Source organism: Staurois parvus, unplaced genomic scaffold (genome assembly GCF_062004578.1).
Source record: "Staurois parvus isolate SC_StPar_1 unplaced genomic scaffold, SC_StPar_1.0 ptg000149l, whole genome shotgun sequence".
NCBI lineage: Eukaryota > Metazoa > Chordata > Amphibia > Anura > Ranidae > Staurois > Staurois parvus.
Window position 1 is genome coordinate 80,499 of NW_028317945.1, and position 12,206 is coordinate 92,704.

Genomic DNA, 12,206 nt, shown 5'->3' on the forward strand with positions numbered 1-12,206 from the left:
TTTGGAAAGCATAAGAGGGGAGGAGCCCCAACTTAAGCTGGAAAAAAAACAGATTCAAAAAGGAAGGAAATGTGAGAGCAATACCCCGCTGTTCTGCTAAGCTGAGTTTAAGGCACTAAGGATCAACCAGGTCCCCAAGGTCAAGTTCCAGGGGAGTTTGCCAGGTGATTTTCCGATCCATCCTGCCACTGCAAGACTGCATTAGGACTATCAAAGGAGTGAGAAGCGCCACCCGCAAGCACGCAAAGTTTAGCCGAATATAGCATGGCATATTGAAGTCCCAATGCCCGAAAACGTTTCTTGACATCCAGGAATTTTGCATGTTGCTTTTGAACTTCCACGGAAAAATCTGGGAATAAGGATACTTGAACACTATCAACTGACGTGTTTTGGCGGTTTTGCTACCGCACTTATTCACTTGTTTCTATCTAAGAATAAGTGATTACAACCTTTTGTCTATACATGAATTTAGCCAGTCCTGATGTGGCTAAAACCAATAATGTTAATACCAAATGATAACTGTGCAAAAAATAAAGATCTAATTTATTTACACAGAAAAGAAGCTTGCTTTTAATCAAATATACCAAAATATAATGTAGCCAGTATAACTTTAAAAGTAGTAATATTACTATGCAAATACAGAATGTTACCAATACAAAGAGATGACTACAGGAAAGAAAATTACAGAAAAGAAACCTAAAATAATACGTTACGCGGACATCCTGATGACTGGACTTCCAAAGAGGCAAGGGACAAAGGCAGAAATGTGAGCAGTGGCATTCTTTATACCCCACCCCTTCCATTCCAGGTAGTCACACCCTTCAATAGGTTCCAGTATTTTGCCATTTCTGTTCAAAGGGGGGCTCTGTGACTTGTGAAAAATATTGGCCAACTGTATAGGCCAATGTCCTTTTGCAGCCAGTTCCCACAAGATCTATGACAGTACTCCCTAGGAAGTGCTAGAAATAACAATTCCAGGGCTTATTCAACCAGGTGGCCACACTGTCATAAATCTCTACAGGAAACCTTCTAAGGGGGGAATTGAGGTGATGCAGCAGATGGTAAATAAGTTGCAGGAATTGAGACCCCTATCAGAAGTTCACAATAATGTTAAAAATTATTGTAGGCCCAAAATATCACACAGGTTACTCTTGCTTCTGGCTCTGGAAAGAATGGTATCTCTGTCCCGATAATTGAGAAGTCTGAACAAAAAGGGCCGAGGAGGAGCGCCGACCGGAGGAGCACGTTCTGGGACACTGTGTGCGCGTTCTACTGCAAACATGGGGGAGAATGTATCACTGCCAAAGGTAGAGGTCATCCAGGCTTCAATAAAGGCTACAGAATTTTTACCCTCAGCGCGCTCCGGGATACCCACTGCGCGCACATTGTTGCGGCGTAACAGATTTTCCAAATCTTCCAATCTAGAGGCTTTAGTAGAAGTGATTGCACATATCACATGTCCCTATGTAATGGTTGCCAATCATCTTCCAGGGTACACACTCTCCCCTCCAAGGCCGCAGTGCAATCCCACAGCGTCTGCATATCTTGACGCACCAGGGTCAATTCCATCCTCATCCCCTTCACCTTCCCAGTAAGAACCGCTACAGATGAGGTGCTTGTAGTGACTATGGAGATATTCTCTCTGGGAGTGTGTTTAGGATGATCTTCAATAGAAACAGGCTGTGTCCCATGGGACTGGGATGGTGGCATACTCACTGCGGGACTGCAGGATGGGATCTCTCGGTCTGCCAGTGCATGATGGATCTGGGTACAGCCTGCACAGTCTAAGTCCTGATTAGTAGTGGAGTCCAAAAGTTGTTTCTGGGAAGTTTCCCTGGCGAGCGGCCTGGCAAAGAACTTTTGAGCAGCCTCCCTCTGCTTCTCCTTGGATGCATGGATCGGGGTACCGCCATCTTGCCCAGCCGACTCAGGCAAGGCCCGAATTTCTTTCCCCCTTTTAGCCATCTTGGATCAGGATAATCGGGGCATCAAGTGACTGCAGTGGGGGTCGGAGCACACCCTGGAGATGAGGTGCCAGTCAAGATAACGAGGCTGCTTGTAGCCGGAGAACGAGGTGCCAGTCAGGATAAATAACAGGATGCAGAGCAGAGCTCACAGAGCACACGTCCTACTGCATGCAATGCTGGTCACGCTCCCTTCGTCACTGGCTTTGATTGCTGTAGCGGGAGCGAATGGCCTCAGCAAAGCTTGTGAGATCAGTAGTGAGAGGAGAGAGCCGATGCAGACGGGCACAGCGCTGGACTTAGTGAGGCCTCAGGCAAGTATTGGGGGTATGGCAAAGAAAATGTTTAGGCTTTAGTACCACTTTAAAGCTTAAACTCCAAACATCAGTTACATCTTGATTGCTTCATATGAAATCCATTGTGGCAGCAAACAGAGACACAATTGTGAAAATGGCTTCTCTATTCATATTATGCACCTAACTCTATATTTTTCCAGACTAACCATATTTGAAAATCCATTTAGGCCTGCTAGCTGGGAGATCTGTTTGTGACTGCAGTAGCTGTCCTAATGTGGCAGCAGCCAACCTGCTCTCCAAGGATCACCTAGTGTGCTCTGTAGCGACGCCAACTATGCCATAGTAAGAGGCAGTGGGTTTTCACTAGTGAGCAGCAAACGCATCTGTGGTTCCAGTCCTTTTGTTACCCAATAGTGTGCTTCCAAAGATGCTTAGCTTCCTGTTTGTGGCATCGGAACCGGTGATGTTGGAGAGGAAAAAGTGTAGTTAAAATGCTTCAGATATCTTAACAATAGCTAGGTCATCTAGTAAATCTGTCTTTTTATCTCAATATTTATTTGCATTGCATATGCTCAAATACAGACTGACCATCAGTCCTGAAAATACTTTTAGACTTGATTTTTTGCTAACTCCAGAATATAATTCTTATACACTCTGCTCCATTGTGTTGTGAATATCCAGGTTTACTAATAAATACAATGCTGTAGTTGTAAGGCATTCATGGCCTCAGAACTATGGTCAGGACAGCTTATGTTCCTGTGGAGCCTCTGAGGCAGAAAGCACATGTCAGAATTCTATAATTTGTCTTCCCTTCATTGTATAATATTCCTTTTTTGCCCCATCATTTTTGTGGGGTTAGCTGCTGTAAGCAAGTGTTTTGTTCTTACTCATGTTTGATGAAAATGCAGGCACCTCCAGGTATGCTCCTGCACACTTTATTTTGCAGAGCACCTCCACTCTTTCAAAATTCATGTTACTCTATTGAGTGAACATTGGCCAGATCTCACCACCATTACCATTCTCTTCAGCTCATATTTGCCCAGCTGGACAGCTCATAATTATATGTGGCCAATATTGACCAAGCAAAGTGGGAGGAGTAGGACCACAGTTTGATCTTGAGGGATATGGCTCAGATGTTTAAGATACTGGGGTGCTCTTTTAATAAATAAAATGGGCGGAGGTGCTTGTAGTTGCCAGAATATCCTATTTTTTTGTATGTTTTGTGTGAACACTAGTGTGTAATATTATCCCTAAGCTTAACTGCTGGGAGTCTTAGTGCTCGGCTTCACTTTTTGCTTATTCTGATTTGTGTAGAAATTACCGTATTTTTCGCTCCATAAATCGCACCTTACCATAAAACGCGCCTAGGTATTAGAGGAGAAAAACAAGAAATAAAATATTCTGAACCAATGGACTGTAGACATAGTACAGGAAATGACGAGAGACTGCGGACACAGTACAGGAGATGACCAGAGACTGCGGACACAGTACAGGAGATGACCAGAGACTGCGGACACAGTACAGGAGATGACCAGAGACTGCGGACACAGTACAGGAGATGACCAGAGACTGCGGACACAGTACAGGGGATGACCAGGGACTGCGGACACAGTACAGGGGATGACCAGGGACTGCGGACACGGTACAGGGGATGACCAGGGACTGCGGACACGGTACAGGGGATGACCAGGGACTGCGGACACGGTACAGGGGATGACCAGGGACTGCGGACACAGTACAGGCTATGACCAGGGGCTGCGGACACAGTACAGGCTATGACCAGGGACTGCGGACACAGTACAGGCTATGACCAGGGACTGCGGACACAGTACAGGGGATGACCAGGGACTGCGGACACAGTACAGGGGATGACCAGGGACTGCGGACACAGTACAGGGGATGACCAGGGACTGCGGACACAGTACAGGGGATGACCAGGGACTGCGGACACAGTACAGGGGATGACCAGGGACTGCGGACACAGTACAGGGGATGACCAGGGAGTGCGGACACAGTACAGGGGATGACCAGGGACTGCGGACACAGTACAGGGGATGACCAGGGACTGCGGACACAGTACAGGGGATGACCAGAGACTGCGGACACAGTACAGGGGATGACCAGGGACTGCGGACACAGTACAGGGGATGACCAGGGACTGCGGACACAGTACAGGGGATGACCAGAGATTGCGGACACAGTACAGGGGATGACCAGAGACTGCGGACACAGTACGGGGGATGACCAAGAAACTGCAGACAGTACAGGGGATGACCAAGAGACTGCAGACCTTTGGGGAGGGAGGGGGAGCGGGTACCTGAATTTGAAAGGTACCCGCTCCCACTTCAGCGGAGTTGTCCTCCCTTTAGTGTGGGCATCCGTCTGTGCTGGGTGCCTACTGTGCATGCGTGAGAAGCACTGCGCTTTGTGAATGGCCCGGTGTCTTCTGTTACCTGTCGTGTTCCAGAAGACGTCGGACCATTCTCAAAGCGCATCGCTTCTCGCGCATGTGCAGTGGGCACCTGGCTGTCACAGCCGGGTGCCCACACTAAAGATGCTGGCGCGGGAAGACTGCACAGCGCTGGACCGAGAAACAGGTAAGGTCCTAGTGCAGAGAAGAGCTGAGCGGCCTGCCCCGTATTCTGACACGGCGGTGGCGGCGGAAATACTGGACCGGCCGCTCCTTATTCGCTCTATAAGACGTACTGACATTTCCCCCCCTTTTTTTTGGGGGGGGGGGGGGGGAGTGCGTCTTATGGAGCAAAAAATACGGTAATATAAGATTGCAGCGCCATCCTGTAGTGGCTAAGGGGTTTGATGGACCTATGATTTCTGGTGGAATAATCTGATCACGAGAATCCAAAAGATGGAGGAAACCACTGTGTTATTCAGCTTGCCAGCAGCTGTATAGCACTGAACTATTGGCATCGGCTTCTTAATTGATTTAATAGCAGTTAATATTCTTATTAAATGTTTGCTTATTTTGTTACAATAATGTGCAGAGCAAATTCTAATATCGTTGAATCAGTTTAAGTGTGTGCTTGCTTGGTTTAATTATTTTGCAATGGGCATATGCTAAGAGATACTATTGTGAACGATTTAAGTTTCTAATATATAAAATTATACATTACTCTGGTTGAACATATTCTCTTGTTTCTGTCACATTTCAGATACATCGTCAGGGGCAGCTGCTACTTCAAATTATGCAAATTCCACTTGGGGTTCAGGAGCCCCCTCCAGCAGTGGCCCTACCACAAACCCTCCCCACATTTGGGACAAAGTGATTGTAGACGGGTCGGACATGGAAGAATGGCCTTGCATAGCTGGTGTGGACGCAGAGCCCCCTTCTGACAACGCCACAGACAACAGTGCCTCGAACCAAGCCTCGGAGAAGGGATCCCTACAAGGAAGCGCCACTAACCACAAAGGAAGAGGGGGCCAGAGCCAACAACAGCAGCCTGGCAACGAATGTATCCAGGGGGTATGGAAAGCTGACCCCAAGGCTAAGCCCGTCCCGTCTTCCAACCCTGCTACAGAGGGAGTTAATAGACTGGGAAACTGGAGGAGCATGGGTGGTTCTGAGAGAACGGGACCTGCCTCTGGTTTCAATAACTTTAACCCAAATACAAATCCATCTGCCTGGCCGGCCCTGGTTCAGGACGGCAGCAGGAAAGGGAACCCGGAGTCAGAAGGCAGCTTCTCCAGTGCACAGCTTGGCTCTACAGGTCCAACCTCCCGGGAGCAACAGTCAAAGATTGAAAATGCGGGTGCTGGTTTTGCAGTCGCGGGTAGGGAGCTGGCCACAACCCACCACACTGACGGACCAAAAAATGGAAACACTAACTCTACGAACTCAAATACTTCAAACCCCCTTGAGAACAAGGGAACAGCCTTTGGGGTAGGGTCAGGGGATGCTTGCCGGGGTTCAGATCCCTCTGCTCAAAGCACTGGAGATAGAAAGAATGGAGGGGTGGCTTCTTGGGGGCCAACTAGGGGGCAGTCTGTCCCAGGAGATGCCAACTGTGGGGTCGGCAATTCTGGAAATAATGGACGAGAGAGGGAGGACGCAAGGAAGTTGTCTTCATCTCATAGGCCCAATGGGTCCAGGGGAGAATCTTGGGACAGTAAAAGTGGTGGAAATGGTTCTTGGGGATATGGCCCACAATCCGATCCCAGCGAATTGAAATGGGGTGAAGGGAACAAACTGATGGCTGGAGGGGTGTCTCAGGGAGAATGGAAGCAGCCGTCTGGGCATGAGGACTTAAAAGTTGGAGAATGGGGTGGGTCGAGCCAAGGAAATTCTAGCACTGGAGCATGGGACAATCAGAAGGGCCACTCACTATCGGAAAACCAGGGCAGCGCATCATCAGCGTCCTGCTGGGGCCGGGCCCCCAGCTCTGCAGGAAGTGAGGCAGGGGGACAAAGCACTGGAAGCAATCCTAAGGCTGGGGGTAGTGGTGACAGTCTGAACTCTGGCAGTCGACGTTCGCATAGGTCTACTCTCCCAGACAGCCAAGCTGTTTTGCAGTCCCTGCTGAATCGAACAGACTTAGATCCCCGAGTACTCTCCAACTCGGGCTGGGGGCAAACCCAGATAAAGCAGGATGCAGCATGGGAGACTGAAGAAGTGACAACTCGACCTGAAGGCAAAGCAGACCGTGGGACTGAAGGATGGGAAAACACATCACAAGCAAAGACCTCAGGGGGCTGGGGGGATGCCCCCAGCCAAAGCAATCAAAGCAAGTCTGGTTGGGGAGAATCTGCCCCTGTTCCATCTGGTCAAGAATGGAAGGACACCAAAGCAACTGGCTGGAATGACTATAAAAATAGCGCACCTAGTTGGGGAGGGGGTGGAAATAATGGGGGTGGGGTTGGAGGACGACAGGATGAAAAGGCAGGTCCTGGATGGAACAATGATAATGGTGCAAATTCTGAGCAGGGATGGGGTTCTCGGCAACCTGCTCCTGGAAGTGGATGGTCTGCTGGAAAAAATGGATGGGGAGGAAGCAACAGTGAGGACATAGAGCCTCCCAAAGGCCCTGGGGGCTGGGATGGCTCAGGAAACAAAGCTTCCTCTAGCTGGGGGGATGTAGGACAGAATGATGTTGGATCTTGGAGTAATGGGGCTAGCTCAAACTCAGCCTCTCGAACTGGCTGGGAAGAGAATAAAAGGTCCCAAGGTGGAGGTACTTGGGGAGACACAGCCAGGGCTCCAGTTCCTTGGAATAAGCAACAGGAAGCTACACAGGCTGCTCCATCTTCTGGCTCCTGGGGTTCACAAGCTCCTCCACCTCCTGGAAATGGTAGACAGCCACCCAACCCTGGTTGGAAGGGTGGCCCTACACCAACTGTGTCCAAGGATGAAGAACCAAGTGGCTGGGAGGAACCATCACAGTCATCCATCAGCCGTAAAATGGACATTGACGATGGTACTGCAGCTTGGGGGGATCCTAATAGTTACAATTACAAGAATGTTAGCTTGTGGGACAAAAATGCGCAAGGAACCCCTGCACAGATGCCACGGGAGCAAGGAATGCCTGGAACTATAGCCAGCAAAGGAGCACCATCAGGTATAGCAGTTTAATTTTGTTGATATGTAGTTGTATATTTTGAAACAAATGTATTCTCTAAAACTAAACTGCAGAAATTACCTGTATTGCATATTTCATACCTGATGGCTCTGGGAAAGCTGAAAATCACTGTAGTAGTCAGAACTACTAGAGTGATAGCTGATATCTTCCGGGTCCTGCTGTGGTTCTGAGAGTTGGCTTCCCCTTTACACTCTGACCATAGGGGACCGGGCCACTCACTCAACATTTCCACCATTCATAGAACACCTTGTATTTTTTTTTTTTTAGTACTATCAAAGGCATTTTCTGATTGAATTAGATGTAGAGGAGGGACTGTGATGTCAAATTTGCTTTTATTTCTTTACTTTCAAGCATGTAACGTGTGCAAACAATTTTATGTAGTATTCATGTCATTCAGTTACCTTCCTGGATTTATGAAAAATCCACTGTGTGATAAAAACATATCAGTAATATATGCAAATTGCTCTATGTAGTCGTTACTTAATTGTTTAATCTTTAGTTTCTGTGTGTTCAGAGGATCACCACTTATTGACTCCAGGCACTTAGCTGCTTGCTGGATTTGTTAACCAGGTGTTTAGATACACTTACACAAAAATCCAACTTGTTAAGCAAGCTGTGGATCTGTATAAATTATCAAAATCTGATTTTAGGTTGTGATAAAGTGTAATGTTTGTTTTTCATGTCAGTACAGAGTTATTTATATGGCTTGATTTGTGTTCTTTGGTTTCCAATACATCTATTTATACAAGCTGGCCATACACTTAGATTTTTGGACAAACATTTGTGCACAAATTCTCATCATTTGATGACATAACAAATGCCTTTCCAAAGTACCTCAAAAAAGTTTTCTTTTAACATTTTGATTTTGGAGTGAATTGAGTTTTCAAAAAGAAAAATTCATCCTCCTGCTTTGAATTTTATCATCCCTGTGATCAAAAAGGAGCATTGATTTGACGCCACAAAGTATTAGAAAATTGGATGAACATTCCTAAAATGAACAATTTTTATTTAAATTAGTATTGGAGCATAAAGTAGGCTTTAGAAAATTTTTGACAACAAGGGTAAGAGCTTTGGAGAAGTACTAGAACTGTCCATTATTTGGATGTCTCTATGAGCAAGATATGGTAGTTTTGGTCAACATCCAAAATCTGACTCTCACATCTAATGCTCCATTGAGTCAAGCGGCCCAATTTGTGTATATCTGGGCAGCTTTGGCCAATGTAAAGATTTTCAAGTTTTGCCCAGTTGGCTTTCTTTATTTTTAACTGTGAGTCATGGTAGATTGCACTTTGATTGAAATGTAATGCGTAGTAGAATTAAATTACAAAATTACATGTTTTACTATTAAATATGGAAAGTTAATGTGAACGTGGCATTATATAGATATGCATACAGTATATCATGTTAGGTGCAGGTTTTTTTATGTAATATGTAACGTCAAAGATATCACTTTACTTCCAGTCACAATACTTTCTCTGCAAAAGGCGTTGCTTTGTTCAGTTATCTAAGGCCAACATTTCTTCCATGACAGATGTTTGCTAATAGATAAATGTCTTGTAATTCCCATACATTCTGGTATCTATACAGTACCCTTTTTGTTTTTTGATGCTCGTATACATCTACCTATTGGCCCCCCTAGTCCTCACTATCTGATTTGCCAGAAAGTTGCAATGTTCATTGTAGATAAGAGAATGATTATGGTAGGGGAGAGGAAATACCTGCCACAGATTCAGGTGACATAATTGCTGTGCCCAGACAATGCACTTTAAATTCTGGACATGCAAAAAGAAGAAAAAATAAGTAAAATCTATTTTAAAACAACCTCTTATTCACCTCTGTAGCTTTTGGTAGTATTGGGAAATTCATCTTCAAGGTTCACAACAGAGGCACTAAAATCACATTTCCTGCTCCTGTGTTTTCTAAGGCAGCAGAAACCTGATAGCTTGCCAGCATTCTAATGTAAGCAAACACCAGGTAGTAGAAGTTGTTAGAGACTGTCTGAACCTTAGGTGTTTATAGCCTCCATTGTGGTCTTTGGGAATTAATTACTTTAGAGTACATGCAGCTACAGAGGTCTGTGATCGCTTCTTTTAAAGTTTTGTTGCTGCTTTTTAAGAATCCTTAAACCCCAATTCACATCTGGCGATTTGGGATTGGCGTAAAAATTTTTGCGATTTAGCCCATGATTCCAAATTGCACTGCAATAGAGACAGAATGCATCACGTGTTTGGGGTATTCATTTTTTTATGGCACCTAAACATGGTACGGTTTTGCAATCCTTATCTCGTGAAGCTTGTCGCCCAAAAAGGAGGTTCTTTTGAGCAATAAGCCTCACAGTGTGGTTTCCCGCACAATAATTGTGGCAAAACCACATCCGTATGTAGGTATCATTAACCATTTCAATACAGGGCACTTTTACCCCCTTCCTGCCCAGGCCATTTTTCAGGTTTATTTATTTATTTCAGGTACTTATATAGCGCTATCAATTTACACAGCGCTTTACATATATATATTGTACATTCACATCAATCCCTAACCCTCAAGGTCAAGGGGCGTACAAACTAAGGTCCCTAACTCACATTCATACATACACATACTAGGGCCAATTTGGACAGGAATCAATTCACCTACCAGCATGTCTGTGGAGTGTGGGAGGAAACCGGAGTACCCAGAGGAAACCCACGCAAGCACAGGGAGAACATGCAAACTCCATGCAGGAGGTGTCATGGTCGGACCCATGACCCATTTACTGCAAGGCCGACGTGCTAACCATTAAGCCACTGTGCCACCAAGCTTCAACGCTCTCACACTTTGAATGACAATTGTGCGGTCATACAACATTGTACTCAAACTAAAATTTTAGCATTTTCTTCACACAACTAGAGCTTTCTTTTGGTGGTATTTAATCACCACTGGGATTTTTATTTTTTGCTAAATTTAACAAAAAAAGGCCGAAAATTTTGAAAAAAAACACATTTTTCTTTGTTTCTGTTATAAAAGTTTGCAAATAAATAATTGTTCTTCATAAATTTAGGCCGAGATGTATTCTACTACATGTCTTTGGTGAAAATAACCTAAATTGTGTTGTATTATTTAGTTTGTAGGAAAGTTATAGAGTTCACAAACTATGGTATAGATCTGAAAATTGATCAATCCTGAAGTACTGACAGCCAATCTAATTTCTTGAGGTCCAAGAATGTCAGAACAGTACAGATATCCTCCAAAGGACCACATTTTGCAAAGTAGACAGTCCGACGTACTTCATAAGAGGCATGGCGAGTTTTTTGAAGTTGTATTTTTTTTGTCTGAGGTGATTGTAGCCGTATTAGTGCATTTGCGGCAGAAACAATTGAGTACTGTCCGTGATACTTTTTTTATTTGCATTAACATACAATTTTGAGGACAAGCTTTCGGGGTATGTCCCCTTCTTCAAAGTCCAAGCAGTACTATACAAATCACTAAGTTTCAGCAGAATGTTAGAAGAGATGAAAAAAAAAAAAAAAAGAGAGGCTAGAGATAAGATGCAGCCAAAGCAAGGGGGGGGGGAGGGGGGTAAGACAACACTCACACAGAGGGAGTCAAGCTTCAGCTAATAGTCATAAAACTGTTGGATAATGATTGAGGAATCCCATGTCCAAATTAAGGCCGTTATCTCTTGTGTCAAATAGAATTATCATTCTTAGTTCAAAAGTTTTTGTTTCTTGAATGGATTTGAAATTTCCTTTAAGAACTAAAATATTGAGGTCTCCCATTGTGTGACCTGGTTGTGCAAAATGGTGTCCTACAGGTGTGCAGAGGCCATCTTCTTTATTTTCCTTGATGGTAGGTCTGTGCAAATTCATACTTGTTTGCAACTTTTGTCCTGTGTCGCCAACATAAGATCCTTTGCTGCATTTTCTGCACAGGATAAGGTACACAACATTACTGGAGGTGCAGCTGTATGATCCGGAGATATTGAAGATCCCTTTTGAGTGTCTGACACTTTTTGATGGATTGATTTGGTTGCACAGTTTGCAGCGTTTCTTATTGCAGGGTTTGCTTCCAATATTTGTCATAATTTTTCAGAAAATTTAAATTATTTTCACTATTTTTTTACATACTGTCACCAGTGCAATACAGCGTCATCATATAACTGACATGGCAGTGATCAGGGACACTGACTGGTGACAGTATGAAAAAAAAAATATATAATTATTTTACATTTTTTATTACATTTCCTTTTCTTTTTTTTAAGATTTTTTTTTCACATTTCACTATGACCAAAGTAGTACAATGTTACCATAGTTTTTTTTTTTTTTTTTTTTCACAATTTGCTTATAGCAAAGAATTACTTTGCTGTAAGCAAGCATTTACCT

General features: G+C 44.5%; 1 protein-coding gene across 1 annotated transcript in view; it reads left to right on the forward strand.

The window, feature by feature from the left end:
* Positions 1-12,206, forward strand: part of TNRC6B (trinucleotide repeat containing adaptor 6B) — a gene marked incomplete at its 5' end in the record, with an annotated part of 282,305 nt that overhangs the window by 55,577 nt on the left and 214,522 nt on the right. The window contains one exon of the mRNA XM_089674295.1: positions 5,431-7,830. Coding sequence (XP_089530421.1) covers positions 5,431-7,830 — 2,400 coding nt within the window. The remainder of the gene's footprint in view (positions 1-5,430; positions 7,831-12,206) is intronic.